This window comes from Netta rufina (assembly GCF_964035555.1).
Source record: "Netta rufina genome assembly, chromosome: 2".
In the NCBI taxonomy this organism is placed as follows: Eukaryota; Metazoa; Chordata; class Aves; order Anseriformes; family Anatidae; genus Netta; species Netta rufina.
In genome coordinates, this window is record NC_140124.1 from 65,650,286 (window position 1) to 65,676,471 (window position 26,186).

The 26,186-nt window shown below is 37.2% G+C and overlaps 1 protein-coding gene across 10 annotated transcripts in view; it reads right to left on the reverse strand.

The window, feature by feature from the left end:
• The window catches only part of CLASP2 (cytoplasmic linker associated protein 2), a 138,284-nt gene that overhangs the window by 90,541 nt on the left and 21,557 nt on the right, over positions 1-26,186 (reverse strand). For 9 of the 10 annotated variants that reach the window (XM_084281942.1, XM_084281941.1, XM_084281933.1 and 6 more), the window contains 3 exons: positions 25,934-26,031; positions 19,656-19,726; positions 2,490-2,636 (listed from right to left, as the gene is read on the reverse strand). In XM_084281942.1, coding sequence (XP_084138068.1) covers positions 2,490-2,636; positions 19,656-19,726; positions 25,934-26,031 — 316 coding nt within the window. Of the gene's footprint in view, positions 1-2,489; positions 2,637-16,543; positions 16,659-19,655; positions 19,727-25,933; positions 26,032-26,186 lie in introns of those variants that run through there. The other variant, XM_084281934.1, reaches the window with a different exon arrangement.

A 26,186-nucleotide genomic window follows, 5' to 3' on the forward strand; every position in this document is an offset into this window, starting at 1 on the left:
GTAAGAACTTTGTTAAAAATTAAAAAAAAAGCAACACAGATACGCGAACTGCTGTGGCTTCTTCCTCCAAGGCTGAAATGTAAATTCTGGATATGTATACATACATGTACTTGTACACTCACATGCACAGAGTCAGAGACAACTTAAGTAAGCAGGACCAGCACGTGGCAGAATGGTGAAGCAAGCATTAGAGTCCTGAAATACCTGAAGCCAGTGCTTAGGAGGGAAAGGTGAGCCAACAACATCCCCTCTGTTTACAGGCTCGTAATGCAGTAGTGAGCAGGATTCAGGGCTGCACTATGTGGTAATTTGGGGGCTGAAAAAAAAAATCTTAGGTGTGCCTTTAGATGCTTGTAAAGCAGACCCAGACAGAAAGTGGATACAAAAGAGATCAAGTTTGTTCACATGCAACAAGAACCAGGAAGTCTCAAGATAAGCACAATAAGATGCTCTAACAGGACTCCTTGAAGCCCACGGTTATCTGTGGAGTGAAGCTCTCTAAACCCAGTGCTTTTGTCTGGTAAAGACTGTGTGCTTCTGGACACTTGCCTTGTTCATGTGCATTTATCTAGCAACCAATTCTGACTCCTGTTAGATAGGGTAGTAGGCTATACATAGACTTCTAATCTAAACTAGGTCCGCTGTTCATATGAATAAAGTTAGGGGAAACTCTTTACTTCTGGAAGATAACTTGACTTAGAAATAAAAATGGCACCTCTGCTAATGCTTTTTGATAGGCTAGGAGATGCAGGATTCGTAAATACTATTCAGAAGGGTAAGGCCCTCTAAATGCAGACATTTAACATTTCTATCTGCTAGCAAGCTGGTTACTAGACAAAAGTAGTTTCAGCACTGAAGACCAGAAGGCACATTTCTACCTTCTAGACATTTCGTGAAGAATACTGAAGTCGAAAGGAGAAGGTATAAATCAAGGAACAACCCAAATGCTCTATTTTTGGCATGCTTAAATGTTGTCCTTATTCCATGCTTTTTTTCTTCTCCATTTTATTATCTTTAAAAGATTGGCAATATAGGAAAGGGAGGAAAACCAACATTTTTTTAATTAACTCTATCAAATTTCTAGATAAAGTGATTAACCAGTTAAGTGTTTATTCTGATCTTATTTCCCTTTCCCTGTTCTCTTACCTTCAGGCTTTTATTGAAAAGGTTTTTCACAAGTCCAAATGTAAAAGCAATTCCTCATTAACAAACATCTATACTTAATATTAGGTAATATCAATTATACTTATATTGAAACAGGAATCCGAAGTGTTCAGTTCTGGTACTACATTTTGCATGTAAAAACAAACAAACCAACCATGCTTTAACTTACAGGAGGTACACAAATAACAAAAAAATACTAATAGTTACTTCCAAGAGACAGCTTCCTTTATGAAATCTTTTAAGTGGTGCTTCATGATTCACTGAGTTGTAAGCACGAGTTGTACTACAGCACCGTTCATCCCACCCTATGGGAATCTTTTCAATATATCAGGAAGTCTGAAGATCACATAAGAGATGCAATAAATTGTCAAAACATGAGCTATATCTTATTGACAAGCAAATGCATAAGGCAGCTGGTTTGGCATGCATACCTTAGTTCAATTTTTTTCTTTGCTTTGGAGTTCATATAAGAGGATGTTTCATGAATAGGCTCTGGAAAAAAATGACTCAAAAAATCCCTTAATAAAAAAATCACTTTTTCATAAAATGCCATACCTGAAGCATGGTATACTTCCACTTAATTATGTATTTTTCTGAATATGTACATGAACCATCAAAAAAGCTATTACTTTTTTTTTAGAGCAGTAAACAGTTGCTTGTTAGATTCTGCCCCTCCTCACTATAAAAAAGGAAAAAGAAAAAAAAAGAAGGGGGGAGGATGTCCACATTCAACAGTTACAATTAGTCAGCATCATCATTACCCTGCTTTGAAGTCTACCATGCAAAAAAATCTGGCAAGTGTTTTGGCCTTCATTTTTGTCTTCTACAACCAATTTCACATTACTCTTGACAGTTTAAGGAGTAAGAGAAGTCACTGAGCTGCACTACATACCTCTGTTGAGGTACACAATTGATGGCTTTCCCTTTCTAACCATGTGAAATGGTGTAAGCCTTAGAGCAAAAATCTCACCTACACAGAGCTACTCCAGAAATTGACAATACATTCATTTATATATTAAGTCATGTGTGAATTCCATCAAAGAAGCACCCATATACTCATTTTACCAACACAATTACCACCTCCAGATGTTTGTTTCATTTATCAGAGGCCTCTATAAGCTAAATGTACATCCAAAAAGCCAGACAGACATGCACACACTTTTACATACAACTAATTACATAAAAGATGGTCCCTTACTGTTTCCAGCTCTGCAAAGAATACTGCAGTCATGAATTAAACATCACCTCCCAAAGTTCCATTCTGTACTCTCTCTTAGCAAGGTTTCTGGGAACACCTATTAGGGACTTGAGTAGGTTTACATTACCTCCAACCTTAGGCCCACCAGCCGAACCCGGCTTTCTTGTACTGTTGGAAGGATTTCCTGGCTTTTTAGGTGCAGGAACCTTAAAGGCTGAAGCAGCTGATGATGGCCTATTTCCATCCACCGACTCGTCATCATCAAAGCTTTTGTCTGGAAAAGGATACATTAAATAAAAATAAAACCATTAGAATGAAGGTATATTTATTTGCTGATCTGCTATTTTGTTTCACATTTCACAGAGATTCACAAAATGCATAAATAAAAAAAGGATTTATCACTTCGTCCTCTGTCTGTGACCTGGGAATAAAATGACAATGGTAAATAACATTTTCTACACAGCAGTGCTTATAAAACATTCTTTTGCCTCCTTAATTAACCACTCTAAAATTGCATGCAGAAAATGAATCCTACACATTCATTCCCACAAAGGGAAAATATCTTTGCACAGATTGATTTTTTTTGCCCATTTCTCAATATTTTCCCCAAAGGACAGCCTTAATATGATTTTTATCATTGCAGTCTACTGCTTCTCCCTTTTCTCCCTTTTACTCACGCATGCATTTTTCTGCTGCACATCCTCCCACAATGTGTCTACCAGCACTCCCTGCCTCCTTCCTTCCACACTGATTTTTCAACTTACAATCGCAGATCCGCTTGCAGATCAGCCGCCTCATTCCTCTGATAGCTCTTAAATCCCCTTGCTCTAGGACAGACCCAGCACTTCACATGGCCGCAACGCAGTGAATTCTCAACCCTAAGCGAAGATGTAATGGGAACCTGCTCGCAAACACCCTACATCCTCCGCTGAGGTTTGTGCCGGCATCTTTCTCTGCCTTCCCTGCACTAGGTGCCGGCAGAACCAATGGGCTGCGAGGTGACATCATCGGCAAGGAGAAGGTGGGAATCCTTCCTGCAAATAAATGCGTTCCCACACGCTGTGTCCGCCACAATTGCCATCCTGCGTTCAAGCCATTAGACTGCCTGCCCACTGCACTTCGGGGTTTGTGCTCCTCTCTCCTATGAGCACAGTTTTGTTAATATCTAAGCAAGGAAGGGATTAATCTCTAGTCGCTACGTAAAGCAGCCCCAGTGCTTCAGAAAACAAAACCTGCAGCAGAACACAACCGTTTATCAACCCACTTAGTGGAGGAAGGATTTGTCTAAGCATCGACATGGAAAATGTTCTCATAGTAACTAAAATGGGCCAGGCTGAGCCCCAGCTGCATTACAGTAATAGAAGATCAATTTAGCACATTACCTTCTCTAAAACCTGTCACGTCTAAAAAAATAAAATTAATTGCAAACCCTTGTTATCTCTGGAAGGGAGACTATTTACCCATTGCTTATCCAGAGCTTGTTTCCAGCAAATTATCAACTATATTTAATAATAAAGCCTCCCAAAGGGAAGCAGCTTTCATTAAAATGGTAAAGCAAGGCTCTTCCCCTCTCTGCAGCATTCGCAACAAAACCTAACGTTAGAACAACCCACATTTAACATGTCAGAGATCACTGGTCCTGTAGTGAAGACATTTTCCTAGCACCAGCAAAAAGCTGTGTACTGCACCAAAAAAATCTTGATGATTGAAGAAACAGCAAAAAAAAAAAAAAAAGGCACAAGAAACCTCTGGACACACAGTGACAGCTTGCATGGCGATCATCCCGCCCTCTCCTCTCTCACAAACGCCAGCTTGTGAGAGAAGCTCCCCATGCTCACTGGGGTGCAGATCTGCCAGGTATGGGGCCACGGCATCACCCCCTGGCCCCACATTGCTGTGGGATCGGCATGGGGCTGCACAGCCCTAGGGCTGGGGAGGCAGATGCATTCCCATCCCTGCTACTTGTGCTCCCAGCAGCACAAAAAGAGCCAGGCGTCGCAGTTTTGAACAGGGAACGCCACCAAACCGATGCCAGGTTGAATGTAATAAGTGTCATACTGTAATAGGGATGCAAATGATGATTGTTAAAGTCTAGGATGCCTGCAACGCTACAGGTAATTTTAGAACAGCATTAGGTAATATCTTGCAAATTTTTAAGCAGCCTGAACAGCCTGACACATCAATATGCTATTGTGAAAACCAATCAAATGTAAATATTAAAATAAAGCAACAAAAACATTTTTGATTTTTACCATTCAAAATGAAACACGCTACATTTCATGCTACCAAACTGCATAACAATGCAGCACTGATATGCAAATGTTGCACAAGAGACCTTTGAAAAAAAAAATGAATTTATTTACAGCACAATGTTAAAAATATGAAGTGAGCATTTGCTCATTTAAGCAAAATCTCCTAATCAAAAGAAACCACCAAAAACAAACAAACAAACAACAACAAAACACCTAACAACAGAAACTGAACAACCCCAAACAATGCTGTACTCTGGGAAGCAAACATTCCTAGTTACTGACATTTTGTGTAATTAGGGGCCCATATATTAAACAATGCTCTGGATAATATAGTCATATTTCTAAACCTCAAAGACTTTTTTTATACACCAAACATTGTTAACACTGGATTAAAAAACCTACCCTATGAAATAGTTTCATACACTTATTCTGTCCGCAGAAAAACCTAGCCTTTAAAAAGCCATTTTTTTACATTTCTTTTTTCCCCACCCCTTCAAATGCAAAAGGATTTTTGGAATCATAGAACTCACCTTGACCACTGATACATAGACATTCTTAACTGGTCTTTTTCATGATTTATGTTAAAAAAAAAAAAAAAAAAAAAGTACAGTCACCACAAGTTACAGCACATTACCATCTTAATTCTAAGTTTTAAGGCTAAAGTAGTAAGTGTTGAGGTGTTTTTTTGTTTTTTTTTGTTTTTTTTTTTTTAAATAAAGAAGAACAGGAAAATTTTGTACCATCTTTCACAGAAACTTAAGTTTTTCTCCACCCATTTAGGCTGTCACAGCTTTATTTCCCTAGGCTTTATTAACAGCGTAATACCAATTTATCTTTAGAAACACTTCATTTTCAGAAAGACCCCTAGCAGTATTTGTGAATACCTGAAACCTGCAATCTTCCATGAAGACATGCTTTCCATGCGTTCTCACTTGAGTGCCATGACACTAGTTTGCCTCTTTCACAAAAGCACTTCCACATAGCCCAGTGCCCAGACCTCTAGCTCAAGGTACAATTGTTAATCCACAGGGCAGAAGCAAGGTGTGGGTCTACAAAAGCCAGCAGAACTGAGACAATTTACTACACGCCCCCAGTTAGCTCCCATAAGAGGGCTGAAGCTCCTGACTCCCCGTGTGCAGCATGACGACGGTTGTACTGACAGCACCCAGCTATGACTGTAACAGTAGTTTTGCGTAGTCAGCAAATGAAGTTATTTTCTCCAATGGAAGCCATAAAAGACTAAATATAATTGATAGTTTCAAATCAAGTCCATCTGAAGGATGCAAACATGTTTTCAATCTAGAATGACTTTGATAAAAACAACTAAAAGCAATTTAAAATGTATTAAGATAATTTACTAGGCCAAACACTTTCAGGATATCTAATTGAACATTTGCAAATATACCTGACAGCTGAAAGAACATTCTCCTAGCAGCATTTATTGCTAGCAATGTACAAAACATGTGAAAGGAAGAACACAAAGAAAGAGACCACATCTCAGTTAAATCTCCTAAGACTGTCCTTGTACTCAGTACCTTCATTCTAAATCTCAATGGATAGTAAGGGTATTGGTGCTAAGTACTTCCCCACAGAAAGCCTGGAATCTAGCATTGCCAAAAGTTCCTGAAGAAACCTAGAGAGCACCAAAGGTTCTCACTCTGGTACAACTTTGCTTCCAGATGAAGAACTTCCAGCTAGAAAAGTACCAAAAAAGGTTGTTATATTCATAAAGCTAGCAACACAAGTTCCAGCATTACAAGTTTTCTCCTCTACAGTAATGAGAGCTCTGCAAAGTCAGCATGTGTTGTACAAGGGCTCCATAGCAAGTGAACAGGTATCCAGGAGTTCAGGTAGATTTCTACAAAACGTTTCAGAAGAGTCAATAGAGTGTTTCTAGTAAAACAAACCAACCAACCAACCTGACCAACAGATTAGGCTCTAGAGTTTGGTAAACTGTAAGTTTGATAAAGTTATTTGAAGATTAAATCCAGACACAGCTGTTCTACTAAAAACAGAAACCAGATTTGTGAACCACAGCAAAGGTTCAAATACTAAAATTCTTAAGTAACGCACTATGCAATTTGAATTAAAAGTAACTAAAAGATAAAGGATATCTTTCTGTCTTGTAGCACTACCTTCGGTGGCCAGATTATACATATGTATTACATGTTTTAAAAATTATTCAGACATGTCAAAGGATAAATACTTAAAAGCAAACTCAATATTCAAAGAACATTCCAGTATTCCAAGTGCTGAAAACGTCTTAACAACCTATTTACTCTGATTTGGTTTTCAAGCAATAATGGTAATTACAGATGTACGCAGGGACAAAAGAGAATCTAAACCTTTTCATATCTAGAGAAAAAAAATATTGATATTTATTAAGTGAAAATTAATTTATTGCTACCACAACTCAAGTCTTTACCTATTTGGTCTTACGAGTAATAGAATTGATGTGATGTTTAATATCTAACATTTTCTAAGTCACAGACAACAATGAAAGAAATGCATCATCATCTACATGCCTGTAGAAATAGATCTACACTCTGCTCACGTTACTCAGAAGAAGCTCATCAGAAGATAACTGATCTTAAAGCAGATCCCTAAGTAACACCACAGTAAGAAAAAAAACAAAAAAAAGCAACAAGATCCCTTGCAGTAACAGCGAACTAAAGCTGGCCATAAAGGCAAAAAAAGCACCAGTCAAGATCTTGCACGGGCTGTGAATACCAGTATGTGGTGTTTTAAAGTAGGTACAGAGTAGTCAAAGAGGACAGTCTAATGAAACCGCTTCTAAACCTTGATTTTTGTTAAAAACATGTCCTTCCTATAAACATTCTTCTTTCAAGTATTGCTAACATATACTATGATTTTGGACTACTCTTAACAGTTCCTCTTCCACACCATAAACTGTTTATAAAAACGTTATTGCAAAATCACACCTCAGCAAAACAATGACAAGTAGATTCAACTCCCAACCTTTCCCTCCCACATCCTGCACCTACCAAGAGGCTCCAACTGCCAGTTGGTGCTGCACAGACATAGCCAGCATTAACTACTTGAACAGCTGGGACTGGGTCAGTAGCTTGCTTCCAGCTGAACTGGTACAGCCGGCAACAGTTTCCACCAAGCATGAAAAGGAAGCCGCAAGCACTAGGGATGCATCAGGTTAGTTGATCCTTATAATCAATATTTCAAGCCAATGCCCCAACTATTTAGCAAGCACTTTATCCCTTACACATCAGATATTCCATACAGCAGGAATCTGTTTGTCCTACCACAAAGGACAGGATTCAGCTCCCTACACCCATTCATTCTAAACTCAATTTAGACAGTCCTGGGCATCCTGTCTACCTCCAGCTGACATTCCAGAAGGGCACCTGTCTCCCACAGGTCTTGTGCCACACTCCGTACCATGTGGCTCAGCTGGAAGTTGCAGAGCATCTTAAAAGGCACTACCTGCCTAAGTTTAGGCAGCTGAAGCACGCCCAAGATGCTTTAGACCAAACATAAAGGCAGAATTCCCAGTCATTATCCCTGTGCCAGTGAAGGTAAAAGAAAGAAAAACAAACAAACAAACAAACACCACACCAAACAACAGCAAAATAAACAATAAAGCACAGAAAATAAAACAAATAAACACTATGTATTGCAACCAATTCTGAAGCCAAATTCACTTAACGTGCTGCTTTTTTCAGGCAGTTCTAGTGGACTACAGCATCTTAAAACAAGGAAAAACACAAGCACAGGAAACCCCAAATAGTAACAGGAATGGGGCAAACGAATCAGCTAAATGTATCACAATTTTTTAATTGGATCAACAGCATAATGTTCCCCTAACTTTCCAGTAAGATTGCAAGGTGGAGCATGGCTCCACTGATCGCTACAGCACAGTGAAATAGGTCCATGCCAGATGTGCCTTGAAACAAACAAAACAAAAGAAGAAAAACATAACACCAAGAATCTAAATGAATGTGGCAAGAGAAGAGGGGAAAACTGGAAAGAAACTAGACCTGAGAGAGACATTCAGAAAATAAATGTTTAGGGATGGCAATGGCACTTGCCACAACAATTATTCCCATTTCTTAAAGCCTAAGAATTATACTATATTTATATAATACTTATATATAACAATAATAATAAATTATTATTATATAATAATGTATAATTAATAATAATCTAATTAATAACTATTTAACAATGTAATTAATAATAATACATGTATTATTATACTTATATTATTATAATTTTATTATATATTATATATTGATATTATAGTATAATTCTTATATAATTATACTAATAATTTATCCATTTCCCTCAATAGTTTCATGAAAGACTATCTTCAGAGAAGACTTAATTCAGTGAAAATATAAAATATTCCAATAGTATTTTCCTCACCCCAAATAAAAGCTAGTCTTACACTCCATAAACTCTATTGTCTGTCTGAAAGACGTGATTTAGAAGACAAAGTTTCAAACAAAGCTGCAAAAAGCCAAAACAAGCAGCTGAGCTTTTTTGCCCTTCCAAGCCAAGCTTTGTCCCAGTCTCTAGTTCTGAAATATCTTCCTCAAACTGAAGTAATTTTCTCATTTTAATCATTAGCTACTACAATTAAGGGAAGGATTTTGCAAATCTGGATCTATCTTTTACATTTGCAGCACCTGTAAAATGATTTCCACTGTCCAGTTGCATTTGCAGAACTATTTCCTTTAGTCAGTTTTAAATTATTTACCTTCCAATTGGCCTTTCCTTTGTTACGCATTTCCCAAATGTTACTCCATAGTGAAGATGCAGTCAGTATTTCCGTACTTTGAAAGTCAACAGCTTTATTCACAGCTTTCCTCAGGTGCATTGAATAGTCTCCTAAATCAACACCTGGCAGTCTATGGCCTACCAGTAACTAAAGAATGATTTAGTCAGTAAAGGGAAGAGGGAGGGGGAAGAAAAGGACAGCCAGGATTTGTAGAATTCATGACAAGGCACCATCTACAGCAGGATTCACAATTAAACATGAAGAAAGTACATACTCAGTTTCATTTTTCCTCAACATTTCTAGGATGCTGTTGCTTAAAGGCCACACTACACTCAGTGCTAACATGTTAACACAGTGTTGTGGGAATAACAATCAAAAAAATAAGCACAGAAAGAAGAGAGACATTATTTGTAGAGGAAATCACAAATAGATAATTTCTGATAATTTCTGATAAATCAGCATAGGTTGATTCGGTACCTGTATCGCAGTAACTGATGGGAGTACTCCTCTGCTCCAGCACAAAGTAAAATTTTAAACACCTGTACTGAGGTGGGTACCCTTCTATGAAATTTTAGAAGGAAAATGACAGAGGCAGGAACGTCTGAAACAATCAAGACCTGTGGCAAATGAATATGAATACTCCCATATAAAGTCTCTCTACCCAGACAGTGATTGTAATGAAACTGGGTAGTTCACTTAAAATAGTAATAACCAAAAAGAAATAAAAGGTTTGAAGAGGATTTTTACTTCTTCATGGCTGGTAAATCTATGAGCTACAAAAAAGGACGTGGCTATGATTTATTTAACTGTTGTAGCCTGCTTACTGAAGACCTGATCGTTGGAGAAATACCTCACTCCAGCTGCTAAAGATACCAATAGCTTTTTTGAAGGTAAAACTACTTTCTTGAAGTATAAGCCTGTGCTATTCATCTTTAAAATATTCTACAACTTCATAGCTGCTCTTTGTTCAGTAGGCCTGGTCTCATTACATAGGCTCCCTAAGTCTTCTTTGCAAGTTTCCTTTGTACACTGAGTATCTACTCTCAGTAGCTTCAGTATGTACTTCAGCAAATCCATTAACCTATTTTAAAACAACTATATTTAATATGAAAACACATTACATTTGGTTAGAATCCACTATGCATGAATTACAACATGGGGTACTGTAGTTCAGAAAAGTGAGAAAAAAGGACCATTGCCTTTGTACTTGTAGCTAAGTCAGTCAAGCAACTGGCACCCATTGAGGAAGGAATTGTTTGCAGTAGTTCCAGTACCTAGTTCAGTTAAATTCAAATGTTTGTATGAATATTTAAATTTCAAAATATTAATTAGGAATATATCACCACAAAGGTGAGAGAGGCAGATTTAAGGACCACGTTCATTCACCTTTAACATGTATGATATGCCCCTTCATTATCACATATATGTGTGATATATATCACGTAATATCAGTAAGAACACTTAGAGAGAGCTCAAATTGTGATTTACTATTAAAGATTGACAATGATAGATTTAACATCAGAGAAATTACTTGAGCAGAAAAAGCTTACATTACTTCTTAGCTTATCCAATTTCTGTGTGTTAAACTATATTTGCATGTTGGAAATGGAAAACAGCAAGACAGATTCAAAAATAAAACACAGCTCCTAAAGGTGGAGCAAGCGTATAGCTTTAATATGAACACACAGCAGTAAAGAGATTTATTATTTCTAATTTTACTCTAAATGCATATAGTTCAGGAATTAGAAAATAACATTTATCTGAACATGAAAACATGCATACCACAGCACAGAATAAAAGGGGTTGTTAACGGCCTTTGAGCTCACTAGCCAACCTGTTCTCTACCTGACATACTCAGGACTGGAGATTAAGAAATTATGCCAAATTTATTTATTCTATTTATTCTCAATGCTGCAGCTTTACTGTAGGTGAAAAAAAAACTGTGGTTTTATTACCATAGACTCCACTGAACTTCATATAGAAAATGAAAAAACCTCACATCAGATCTGAAAAATCAGAAGTGTCTGGCATGCAGCTAGACAGTTTTAGTAGATGCCATTTTTCTTCTGTAAGAACATCACCTAATCCCCAAATTAAACATTTTACATGCTCTCCTCAATGTTTCTAAGGAGTTTATAAAAAATATATAAATTTAGTCGATGCTGAAATTTAGACCAAAAATTTTAGACTGATTTTAGACCAAAAAAATCTATGCAGAAGTGCTTTTGACCCTAAAGTTCAATAGCAAACCTTGTATTTCAGAAGTCAACTGCTTTAGAGACTTTTACCAGTTCTACACACAAAATGATCATTGATGGTAAAAGGGTATTTTGGCAAAAATACATCTACTTAGGTTAATTGCTTGGGTGGCCAAGGAACTTCACAGAGTTCTGGCATTCCACCAAAGCAAAAATATCTGATTTTAAGACAATGAGTTTCTCCTCAAGGCTGTTAAAAGTTTTTCTCTGCATCTTCATCCCTTCTCCTCACCTTCCCTGAGGCTCCAACCATCTACAGTTCTGAAGGCTTTGAAATGTTTCACAGCTGAAGAGCAGGATTTTTACAATCAATTAAATACATGTGAACCTATACCATTAAACTGGTAACTTCAAAAATTCCATTGCCTATATTCCATACAACTGTACAACTCCTTTGAATTTTAAATTACAGCTACTCCTTGTAAGCATCTAAAGATATAGCTGGTTTTCAAAAGCACTAGAAGGCTCTTTCCTGTTTCCCTATAGAAGCATATTTTGATGGAGTTGAGAAAGGAAAGGATTCACAAACCATGAACACAAGTCTTTGAAACTAAGGTACATTTATAAACACAATATACAGAGTGGAATCTGACTCAGGTGAACGCTATAGCAGAATCCTTACTTCTGAAGAAGATAACCTGAAATGATCCATTTATGGCTTACTTTCTTTTCAGTATTTACAACAGCTATACTTTATTAAAAATGACATAGAAACAGTAACTCTTCATATTTAATAGATAACAAAGATGAACATTACCCGGCAAGGCAAATATCCAATTAGTCATGTGAAAGAATCTGTCAAAGAAAACGCTTAGTAGACTATAAATTTCTCCTTGGGCTGTTGGCAATCCTAACACTCATTTCAAAATTTACATTTTTTAATATGTATATACAAACACATATTTAAAATGTATATATGTTATATACATATGTAATATTATAATATATAAACCATAGTCTGGATTAATCAAAGATGTTTCAAAAAACAGGATATTAATTGAAACACCAAGGTTTTTTCCCTCAATATAACTTATTCCTAAAAAAAAAAAGGAAACATACTCCCCAAAGGCAACTAACACTTCCAGGTGCCAAATTAGGCATACCTGGAAACCTTTTCAGTGAACTGTCATGCTTAAGGAAAAAAACAACCTCCCCCACAAAACAAAACAAAAATGAAACATCCATACACAAGCTTCTTGAAACTGAATACCAAAAGTTCCTTTAGACTTAATGAATTTCATTTAGAAACCAGAAGACAAAAGTTACTCATAGTTATTATTCTAGAACTATATATATATAAAGTGTAGTTATTACTCTAGAATCCATGGTTGTTTTGAGAAACTAAGTGTATGTTTTCATGTTTGCAACTCCGAGCATTTGTTATCAAGGAAACAGAGTTGCTTATTTCTTACTGGAAGCTTTTTTAAATTCATACCAGTGTTGAACCTTGCTGTGTTCATCCATTCTATGAGCAGAAATGGTTCCTTTTAATACAGCCCTTGGCTGCTTTACACATTCCCTCCCTCTCCCACTTAGTTGTTTCACTGTTCCAGTGTTCTTTTACAGCTACTAGCAATGGTATGCACACTTTATAGACAAAACGCTACTCAGAACCTATGCTAATCAGTGAGAGTACCATATGACTTTACAGTGAAAAGAAGCTTTCAACTGGTTTGATTCAGAACAGCTACCAACTTCCAACTTACAGCATCTGTCCTTCATCTCTTAAGCACAGAGAGTAAAGCCATTTCTCAAACCAATGTGCCTACCAGCTGCTAACAATGGAAGAGGAGCAGTGCACAGCAATTAGAGGGAAGGGAGCCAGTGCAGGCACAGTTAGTATGTTTAGAAACAGCCCCAAAGAACAGAAAAGGGAACAAGTGATGCATTTCTATTTCCCAGTACCTCCCTCTATTAGGGTCTAAAATATTTGCTTCAGGAAATGGCTTGGGACAGTAGAAAGCATCACAGCTACATCCTGTCCATTTTCTAGGCCAACCGAACAACAAATTTATTACCATCATCCACAGGACCACGTGGGTTTAAAAACCCTCCACCCTCGCACCAAATTAAGATAAAGTCATAAATAAACATCAAAAATGCAAATACATGGCAATTTTATATATTTGAAAGCAAGCTATTGTCTGAACCACAGCTACAGTTTCTGTACCTTTAATATGCCTTTTTTTTTTTTCAGTTGAAAGTAAAATATTAAAGTTGGACAGCACCCACATTTTACAGAAAGTACTAATCAGATTAAAGACTTAGGAAGACAGCCTTCCGCTCAGCAGAACATCAGAGAATAGAAGATTGTTCTTGTACTCTAGGACCATGCATACATTAATGAGGTATTTTGAAAGAAGACAAAACTCGTAATTTGATATGCATATGTAGTGAGATATAAGGATGATTCTTACTATATTTACATATAGTTACTAGAATACACAACTAAGTCAGTTACATGTACTTTATCATTTGAAACATGACAAGTGCTTTAAGTCATGAAACATCATGACATAAAAAAAATCCAATAAATACATTTCTTTCTTTCATCTGTATGATCCAAAATATAACACTTAATATATGCTAATCAGGCAAGTGTTGGCACCAAATACATCTGCTTACAAAGCTGATTAGATGCTTTCAGATAGCTCTCAAATACTTTACGTCTGGAACTGCAATGTTTACTGCATCTGAACAAAACTTCTGCCTAATCTCCCTTTCATGCCTCTTCTCCCTGCCCCAAGTTTTAAGCAGATAATCTTTTCCTTATTTCAATTATCGTGTTGAACTGAGAGCAGGACAGTCCCTTACCTACAAAATAGCAGAGTAGCACAATGAAGTCAGTGACAATGTGACAAAGGGCAGATGGAAGCCACTGAACTACAGGCCACCAAGGGAATGTACAATGCAATGAGCCACCCTGCAAATACCTTTGCTACCTCCTTAACACCCTAATCTGTTTATCAACAGATAAGGTCAGAAATGCAACATCCTCTCCAAGAAACAAGAAATCCAGAGTGAGAAACAGTTCTTGACTAGTCTTCCTCAGCAACTTGCAGAACAAACAGGCCTACATTCACAGAAGTATGTGAAATGCCTTTAAATCAAGGCACTGAATGCTTTCTCATTGGCATGCATTCAGCACAGTGGAAGTAACAATTCAATTGTTTGCTGGACCACAAACAATACTGTTTTCTTCCTCTACATGCTCCAAACAAAAAATTGGAGAGCCTGAGACAGTTAACAGAGGGATAAACAGAAGACTTGCCTCTTCCCTTTAATCTTCACTTGAGAAATCAGATTAAGATCCAACAACTAAGCACCACATTTTATTTACATTTCTACTTGTGCTCAAGAAAACTGAAAGAATGCAGAGAGTTAGAATAAGCCAGTGTCTTGCACTCAGGACAAAATGTTGAAATCATGACCTCTATATAGTACTTCCAAACATACTCCATGCAGTTTTACAGCATATCTAGGCAAACCAAATGAAATAAACTAACATTTCTGTTCTCTGGCCTACCTGCACAGCAGCCTTCCAAACATCAGCCCACCTTCACAAGCAGTAAGTCAAACATACACACTGGCCACAATGAAGTGCCATTTTGTCAAGAAAGACAATTCTCAAAGGCTACTGAATCACTAACCTTTAAACAAATTGTTTCTGCTACGTTGCAGGATATGCAGGACACTCACAAAACAGAAAATGAGAGCTAAACCGGCATATCAATTCAGAAATAGAAGTCAAAAAGTTCTCTTAATAGTTGCTAGGGTTTTGTTTTCCCTAACAACTTCACAGCACAATGCCAAAAGACTGAATTCCTTGTAAATGTGGTAAGCAATAGTTTTAAGAGAGACCAGCAGTTACATAATCATCCTACACACTCTTAATTGTATCTGGCATTATTGCTCAAAGCTCCCACACAGAACATCAGCTGACTGCCTGAACAGTACTTTGTTCTTAGTGCCTTTGTTAATGACAAATCTAATCATACAAGGGAGAGCTCCACAACCACCCTCACTTTATAAACCTCGACCATTACAGAACCACAAAAATCCCAAGGCTTTGCCTAGGGAATACAGTTATTCCTTAACAGGCTACAGCTTGCACCCTTAATCTGCAAGTTACCACAATCCATGTTTACATCACAGAGAACCAGGCTGCTTCATGGGAAACAAACACTAAGGAAAACATTCTTAGGAAAGAAATGAGCAACAAAGACCTTACTTAACCTGACTTCCCTTGCAGCTTGCCAATGACAAATAAAAACAAACAACAGAAAAATGCCTGAATATTTTGAACACTGCAGCACAACCTTACATTTGCTGCTCTGCTCCCTCTGTTTCAGCTCCACACAGTCAAAGAACTAAGTGGTGAATGTAGATTTCAAGACGCTTTAGAAGAGGTCTTCTCTAGGATTCCTACTGCTGATGTCTTAGCAAATTCAGATAAAAGATTCACCTTAATTGAAGTAGTTAAACTTTGTGAGAGAAGCTTTTCGCCTTAATTTAAGTGCTTAAACTTTGTAAAAGGAGAGGTTTTAATATTATTTAGGGATGTAATTAGCAAACGCAAAAGCTCTCTTCGTTCATCCTAAAACTTGCTTCAAGCTCAAAGGCAGCTCGTCAAGTTTCTCTGAAAACAACAAGGGGTACAGAGGAAACCACGGCCGCCAGGAAACGGGACATACGTCCAGTTTTGAGAAAGACAGAAGCATGGATCCTGCGGTGCTTCACTGACCTACTTCAGGGGTTTGTATAACGAGGCACCATGCCCAGCCGCGACCCACGCCTTCACCCCACACACAGCCCGGCCCCTGCAGCGAGCCCCCTCCTGCCCGCCCGCATCGCGGGGGGAAGAAGAAGAGGAGGATAAGGAAGGAGAGGACCCTATGATGGCGCCGTTACTCACCGTCCCCCACCGCCATCATAGCGCGGCTCCCAGCCACCACAGCCACCGCCCCGCTTCAAAATAGCAGCCCTGCGCGGCGCGGCCCGGCCCGGCACGGCCCGGCCCCGACTCTTACAGCGCTCCGCCCCGGGCCCGCCTCGCCCCATCAGGGAGCCACCCTCCTGGCCCACGGGGCTGACGGAGGCGGCCTCCGGGCAATGGCTACTAGCGGCCTGTTCCTGCCTCGGCCCCGGGTTAAATAATAACAAAGTGTTTCCTCGCGATTTGTTGCCTCTTGTCCAAGGGTGAGTTTCAAGTTTGGCAGGGGTTGTCGCTGGGAGAGGCAGGGAGCTGGCAGCGGCTGTAAACCGCTCACCTGTAGCAGGGTGGGTGCTCAGTTGGGGAAGGTCCTAGAAACATGCAGAAAGGCCTTAAAAAACGTTGTGTGCATCAGCCTGCGCCCGTCATCGACTTTCAAACACAATCAAACTGAAAGTACTGCTTTGCTGCTCCGCAAATTTTCATATTTCAAGATACTAGCTACCACGGGTAACAGCTGAAATTTAAAATTTCAGCCAGAATATGATGTCACTGTCTCCATAGAAACTCTGTTTCCACAAAGAAACCAACATAGGGAAATACAAAAAAAAAAAAAAACACCACCAACAAAAAACGTAATACGGCAAAACAGATACATGCTAGTTCAATGGATTTTTCTTACCTTTTTTTTTTTTTTTTTAGGAGAACATAATAACTTGACTGCATCTTTATCACCTGCAACATAGTTCCCCCTTAACTGTGATACTAAAATCGCTGTATCCTATCACCTATTTACAAAGCTAACACTATAACACATAGCATTTAAATAGGAAAATTGCATGGGTTGAACATACAATTTACATTCAGTTCAGATCATTCTGTCTACTGAATGGAGTAAAGTGTAGAGCTCAGTGTTATTATTTTCCCTACTTTTAATTCTACGTCTCAAAATTTACACTACTACCCAATACTGGAGTTGGTTTAAATTCTCTTAGTGAAAACAGTATTTACAAACCCCAGTCAGCAGAAACAAGTGCTTTTGCAGCTTTGAGATTGGCTGCTGGGTTTGTTTCCATAGAAATTAAAATTCATTTGCTGAGAAATGGGGAGGTGCTTTAAAGAACCTTCCTGGTTTGCAGGGGTATGAACATTTCTGTTGGAGTGGAAGGGCATGACAAGCACTACATGCAAGGCTTAGCATGACAGACAAACACATCCTGATACGATTCTCGTGATACGCTGCATTGTTATGAATGTAGACAAAACACAAGGTTTTCCATAGTGCCTTCCATGCTTCTTGCCTGTTTGTTGGCTTTTGAAGCTCCTTTAAATGAAAGCTTCATCAAATGAAGGACAAAGCCCAGCTAAAGCACTAACAAATAGAAAAATCTCTTTTCAGTAACATTTTAAAAATAACAGTATAGATGGATTCAACAGATAAAAGCAGTTCAACGAAAAATACTGAAACAAATGTACTACAGGGATTCTGTCTCTGGGACCGAAACAGATGGACTCATAGTAACTTTTGCACAGAATTTGCCACCTACAAGACAAATCATTTATACCACTGTATGTAAGCACTGACACCTGCATTGTACAGATGAGATAAAATGGCTTAAAGAAAAAGAAACGTTGTCTACTCTCATAAGATACAGACCAAAAGTTCTTAAGTGCTATGTAAACTAGTCCAGCAATAACTATGTTGTATTTATATTTTCATATACATCTAAATTATTTCAACACATTTTTATTCCTTCCTCTAACTTTCTCAGTTCTCCTGAGAACTGCCAACAGAAAACACGCATGTAAAATGTATCTTTGAACAGCTCAAACCTATGCGGTAGCATGAACTTTAAATGTAAAAAACAATGGTTTACCCTTCCAAAAGGAATAAATCTACAATCTAACAGAACAGTTATGTAAAATATTTTCCTCCAAAATTAACACATATTTTCTTCTCTTTTTTCTATCAATCCTTACAGATCTACTATTCTACTCTTCAGGTGTTCAAGAATAGCAATGTTTTACTTCAAACCGGAATGCAACATAAAACTCTATTAGCTCAAGGAAAAGGTTTGAAAACACATTTTCTTCAAACCTACAATCTCTTCAATTTTTACACAAACAAGAGAAAGGTAAGAACATTCAAAATGAAAAAGTGCATTTCCATCACATGCATTCCTCAAAATCATAGAAAAAAAAACTCTTGCACAGTTACTTCTTAGATCTAGCAGAGCCTGTTTTCAGTCAAAATAACTGGTTTCAACAAAAATGAGTATCTGAAAACACTCCCGTATAAATCAAAAGCCACTGATTGCTTACAGAAGAAAGATAAGGAAGCTTTCAAATCCAATCGCATTAAAGCCACTGCTACACCACCGCCCTTGTGATATTATGCAACCTTTTTTCTTAAAGTATACTTTTAAGTAGGAAAGAATGCTGGTTTTGCTCTTTCCTACTATAAAATACTAACTCAGGAATGCAGTAGGAAGAAACAAGGATTCTTTGCACAACAGGTTTTATTTTTGTGAAATGCACCAAAAAAAGAGCTTAAACTCAGTACATTAGAGGGGAATTTTAAAAGGAAGTCTTAACTTAAACATTAAAGTGTCTTTGAATGCTGCAATCACCTATCTTCAATTGAGAATTTTATGTATTTTATGTATTTTATTTTTATGTATTTTATGTATTACAATCATTATTCAACACTTTAAACTGAGAAAAAAAACACATAATACATTCATCACTTGATTACCCTTTTCTTTTAGAAATGCTCTTAAGATAGGAAAAAGGCTCATTTGATTTTTTTTCTGTGCATGAATACTCTGCAGCATTCCTGTGTCCTCTACTGAGTGGATGCAAAACTTGTTAAAGATTCTCTGCTGCTTTCCGTGCAGTTTCAAAACCTTTTCCTGTATTCTGACAGTCCCAAAACCACTTTTTCTAATGTAAGTTTGTTTCACTATGAACTGATTTTCTTAGTAGTCTTATATATGTTTCCAGTCATCCATTTCACATTGTTAATGCTAGTGTTTAAATATTTATCTTGTGTTAATATAAAGCTGATTATAAACATATGTTCCTTTATACTCACCACTGATGCTACTTAAAATCATAGTTCCAGAGTTTCTTATTTCATCAAATTTTGTAAAGATTGTTTGCAACCTGTAAAGAAGAACAAATTATATGTATATGCATGTATATATTTACATCTCTGAAATCTCCCAGGTTACTGGTAAAAACAGAACTTAGTTTATTACATATAAAACAGTAACACAGAATATACAAGGGATTATGAATATGTAGAAACAATTTCCAAAGGACTCTTCTTCTTAAGTTAGTTGAGCATCTTCTCGCAAATGCACATAAAGCTAAGCCAAGTCAGTGAAGAATAAAACTGAGCGTCATTATTAACGTTATTAAATATAATGAAAATTCTAAAGTACGGGTTCAGTAGTATTACACAGTGACTTCAGAATGGTGGTGATATAGAATCATAAATGAACAAAATAGAGATTACTATTTAATTTGTTCTGTGACAATTATAAATTTTATCAAGATCTCAGCTTTGTTATGAAAATATTTTTGAAGTGGCTTGTGCCTCCACTAAAAAAAAGAGAAGATGCTTTTTTCTAAACTTAAGGTACACTAAACACTTTAGTTATGTTCAACACTTACCGCTGATTTAAACACAATAAAAAACATACTGCAAGTGCTTAGCTGAATGTAAATAGAAAAATAAATAAATAAACAAATAAAAAATATCCACATTTTCAGTCTGGTCCCACATGGTAAAAAATGCTATTCAAGCAAGAAAGCTGGCCAAACCTGAACAGCTATTTCTCATCACTTCTGCAGAAAATGCAGTAAAAGTAGTGTCTCACAGACAAAAATTTGACCAACAGACTAGCAGTGGGTTTGTACTAACATAGTAAGTTGTTCAGCTGCAAACAATTGAGAATACTTCCTAACATTTCTCCAAAGTCTTTTCTGCATCTTAGGCTACTCAGCATACAGTAACATCTAACATGCATGTGAATTTTTAGATACAAAACTAGGAGGATTGAATCCTGACCTTAAGCACATGGTTATCAACTATAAACCACATAACGGTCTGCAACTCTCTAAGTGGATATAGCTCAGCTACGTTATGAGGACTAGAAGCTATATTATCTGATTCAAAATTTGCTAAAAGAACAAATATTGAATGGCTCTGTTTAGAGCTCACAATCCAAATTATTTTAAGACAAATTGGGAAAAACAGAAAAGAACCGTGCTTGGGTATAAAAATTCTCTTTGCACAGAAAGGAGAAAAGTCAAAGAATCATAGAACCACAGAATCGTTTAGGTTGGACAACACCCTTAAGATCACCAAGTCCAACCATCAACCAACATTGCATACCTCTTTCATTCACCTGAAACTCCTTTATCTAATAACAAAGGTTATAATAAAATCATGAAATGCAGCCAGAAAACAATATGAAAAGCCTCAGCGTTTCCTCACACTTTCAGATGCTTCAGTGCTCTCAACATGTTAGTTTTACTTTCCAAATATTTGAAAGCAATTTGCTGGAGAGCAGACTTTGTCATTTATTCAGGCCCACAACCAGAATATCACATTAGCTGAGAATTCCACAGGAAGGCCTACCTTATTTCAAATGTCCAAACAAACAAACAAACAAAAATTAATTGTGTAATTGAATAATCCGTAACACAAACCAGCAGTTACTCTACCATTTCAGCTTATCTCAAAACTATTTATAACTCCGTAGTAGTTTGCATAATCTTCTCCTAATGTACTTGTCAATCTTTTCCTTGGAACCTCTCCCTTTTGAGCCACAGTTGCATTTACAACCATTGCAGCCACAGCAAACCATCTGAAATAGCAGCAATTCATAAATGTCAGACTACGCTGCCTTAATATTAAACCTGAGTCTTTTCATTAAAAGGTCGATTTGTAAAGCAAAAGCAAGTTATACTGTAATGTATTTTTTGCATTTAGACTTCAAAAAGTAAAACTACAGCTATTGCATTAAGTGCTTTCTGGGTACCAGTATTCACTAATCACATATGGAAACCCGTTACCGTGCAACATGCTTCCAAATGTATGAAGAGAAAAGTTTAACACTAGGATCAGACAATACACATAGTAATGTATTATGCCATCTTACTTTCTTAAAAGGAAATAAATGCAATTGCTACATATGTGCAAAATTAAGTATTTTTACTGTTTACCAGGGACTGCGAGTTCACCTCAACACTATTGGATTCCATACTGAACGCTGCATTACCAGTCTGCCCAGTTAGTAAGGACTTAATGCTGTGTGCGAAACACTGAAGCTGTTATCTTGAGAGAAACTGAACATCAACACTATAGAGATGAAGAGATTTCCATCAAAATTTGCCCTTGTTTTTCTATATCCTGTTACATTGATGGCATGCTGCGTACGTGTATACACACACCCACGCACCCTCCACCCCACTTTGGAGAATTTAAAAAAAAAAGTATTTCCTGCTCTTTTGACCTTAGTTATCAAAAAATACTTTAATGAGCATTTTAAATTTAAGAGAAAAATGAAATGCCTTCTTATGAATACATTATAATAATACATAAATTGCTTCTCACTCTGGGCAAAATATCTGACAAAGTAGTAACCAGGAACATTCAGTAACAGCTTTGTCAACACTCAAAGCTACGCAGTCAGTGGTGCAGGCTGGAGAACACTGTGGTACTGCCACTCCTGAAAGCTTACAATCACATCTTTCTGGCTTCAGACACATTCTCTATAGTGTAGACACAGCTGAGCTGGCATACATTTCCCTTTACTTCCTCCTTTGAAAGAAAAAAAAAGATCTCACAGACGGGTGTCTACATCTGGACACACAGATGGACTCTATCTACAGTATGAACTAGACAGACAAGTAGAATGTGCATACCACACCAAATGTAGCATTCATAAATGCATCCTGTAAAGTACATAACGTATCAAAATATCAAGCTGTGGCCTTAGACACAAGAGCTCTCTAAACAAATAAATGTGTTTTTATACATTTATGTTTCTCAAGTAATGGTGGGAAAAGCTGTCAGATGACTTCCTGAAAACTCTTAAAAGGCTTTTAACAGTCAGACCTAGCAACTGCTGCTCTCTTCCAGATCCACATGTACTATTTATATTCATGGAAGATCAGCTACACATGTTCTGTACTGTAGGAAATTCCATTTGGCTCAAACAGAAAAAAAACTGTTCAATATTCTTGGCTCTTAGAACAAGAAATACAATATGCACTTTCAGTATTCACAAATATATTAACACTAATACTTACAGGCCCCGTACCAAAGACTGTCAATCCTCTTTGGCAGCAACTTTAACTAAAGGTGAAACACAACATCCAAATCTCCAGCCACTGATTTGATACTGATTTTTTGAGCAATGTGCTTCAGGCCAAAATTAAGATACTGTTCCGAGATTTACAAGTTGAAAAACAATACATGGAAAGAGGAACTCACTGGTTTCAGTCACAAACAGAAATTCACAAATTAATCTCTGTGAGAGAATAAGAATGCACTGAAGAAAAATAGAAATAGTAGCAAGTAGAGTTGAAATACAGAAGTGCAACTCCCTCTTCTTTTTTTGACCATCTAGACTCCTATACAGGTCCAATTATCCTTCTCTAGAAAATCCAATATTTTCCACAAAGGCACACTTACCAGGTGCAAATTATAAAGCCTTTTTAACCTAGTATTATTAAACTACTAGCCACATCTGGCTTTATATAGACACAACATGCTTACCCTATTTGCATATTTAAGGAAATTGACTGATTTCTGTAAACAACGCTTGATGTCTGCTGAAAGGAAGGAAAGTCATGAGCTCTCATTTTCAGAGCTTTAAGGCAGAGTGCACTCAAGCAGCAACAGACAGACTTCTCATGTGTCAGTTGTTATGTAAACTGTACAAACCTACATTCTATTAAATCACATGTACCAAATACTGAAGTAATGGTGCTAATATTTACATTTATGCACCATTTTAATGCACTGTCACAGTGAAAGAGCTGCAGTGTGGTTAGGGCTGACCTGAAGAACTGAAAGCAGCTGTGTCTGAACTACAGATTATCTGTAATACTTGAAATCCTTAAAACCTACCCAGACACACAAATATGAACATAAATTCCCCTCAGAACAGTTAAGATGATGCCCTAAATCAAGTTGCTTCACACACCATAGCTCCTGCATATCCACACAAAAAGTTTAATGCATCTAAGTGAAGGGAGAACTTCTGACAGACAATGGGGAAGAAACCTCTTAAATTGGGTCTGCCTGTGAAGGAGCAACAGTCTGAGACAGAGCTAATCTGTCTTTCCTGAGATTTGTCAAGTACCTTGTTACTTTCTTAAGAAGTATTAAGAAGAAGGAAGAGACTAAAGGACTTCTGCTTTCTGACAGTGCTAGGGATGGAGACTTGTAGCTTTGTGCAACAACTCAAGTATATCTTATCTCCCTCCTTCCTCCCAGCCTGAAGACTATTTTAAAGGACACAGCACTGAGCCTCAGCTCATGTATTATCTTACACTGGCCTTGATGTCAGGTGTGAAACTGCTGAGATTCAGTGACAAGAACCAGTTTGACATGCACCAAGTACAGCCTTGCTTGTTTATGTAAATGAAAATGATGAAACTGTGCTTGCTTTCAGAGCACGCGGAATTTTGTACTCAAATGATTCAGGTAGTAGGAATAAGAGGTTGACCACTACTGCAAGTAAATTAGAAGCTATTGATTACCCTAAGGAGACAAATCTCCTATGGTGTTTAATCCTATTTGGATCCCAAGATTTACTTACTTTGTATCACACAGAAATGTGAACAGGATAAGTGCTGAACCTAAATGTATGATCAGACCCAACACTCTTAGGACAGACAAAAGCTTTTGTTATCTGCATTCTTCTGCTCTGATATATCATGACTTTCTCTGATATAATTATCTGCTGTAGAACTGAATTTTTGAAATTGTACTATTAATATAGCTTAAACTTCTGTGGTAACCACATAGACATTTCACACTACATAACTGTGACAACCATTAAATAGAAAGGAATGAGTATGTATGGCTTCTCATTCCTAGAGGCAGGGAAAGCATTTGATCAAAGAGGCTGAACTCTGCCTGGCATGTGAAATAGTAAATTCAACACCATTCTCCTATTACAGTATTTCAGTACCCTAAAAATTATCATTAAAAACTAAGGCTAATAATTTTTAGAGGGGTCTCACGAGTCACAGAATCCATTCTGATATTCTGTCTAACCCCACGCAATAGATACATTCAGCTTTCTCAAAACCAAGAAACATGCTGAAGACTCAGAGTAAAATGTTATGTTAGTTTGTAATAAGCTAACATTTTTAAGAAGTGTAAATAATTTTAATAAGGAATTTTAAAGATTTATTGTATAAACAGTCTTTCCCAACAAGTACAAGTTCAAGCTCTACCTAGTTTACTTAAAGAAACAAATCCTTACAAGAGTAGCAAGACGACAATGGCTATTTTTATTTCACATAAACTAAGCTACAAACAACACAGACCAGCCTTTAAAGAATTGCTCTTCAGAAAGAAAAACTACTGATGAAATAAGCATTTTCAAATTTTTATTTCACCTTTTGCAAGAAATATCCAGTGTCATATGACAGCACGTGTATGAGACCAGCTTATACTCCTTTTGAATACTCCTTTCTCAGCAAATCCCAGAAATTTCAGTTTCAGAATTGGAAAGCAGGTACACTGAAAAGCAGCTCTCTCTTATTTAACTGTGGCCCATAAGCAAACCTCTGTTGTGGAAAGGGTAATTAGCAAGAAGCAAGAGAGGATATTTCTTTATTATAACTATCTTCAAGAAAGTAATAGCTTGTTGCATATTTGCCATACTTTCATCTCACTCTCACGCATGTAGGCACACTTCTCTTTCACGCATACACAACGCATGAAAAGGATTGATTTAAGTTACTCAGTTGTAACTCTATACATTCAGGCTAAACACCAACTCTAGAATAAGGAACAAGATGCATACATTCAAGTATTTTCCAATTACTTCCCCAGTGTTCACTGTAACTCTCCACAACATGCAGTATATATTTGCATAATTTTGAAACATTTTTCTACTATTCACCAGCTCTCAGCTTCTCTTAAAACCAGGGTATTTTAACTGGTGAGTATTAGACTGCATTGAGCTATAAATGCATGCCTCTTCCAAGCAGGAAAGACAGTATCAAAAGAAAGTCAGAAACATTTGTAACATCACTAAGTTTTTAGTAAGTTTTAAGTTCTGATAAAAACCAGTAACAGAATGGCTCAGGATAATAAAATGAAAACAACTAACTCACCTTCCAGGAGGAATTCCTCTCTTTGTAAGATCTATTCGTACTTTCTCTCCCACATGTCTGTAAATCTCTACAATGGCTAGTATGGCAGCATCTCTCACCTGTGAATGCCAAATTTAAATTATTCATTTCCGGATTACAGAAACCTGAACAGCATTTTGCTGACAGCTCACTAATCTTCCAATTGGCCTGCACACCAACTCATTTCACAAAACAGTTGAAACAGTGAGAATGGAAAGGAAACACAACTGTTAGT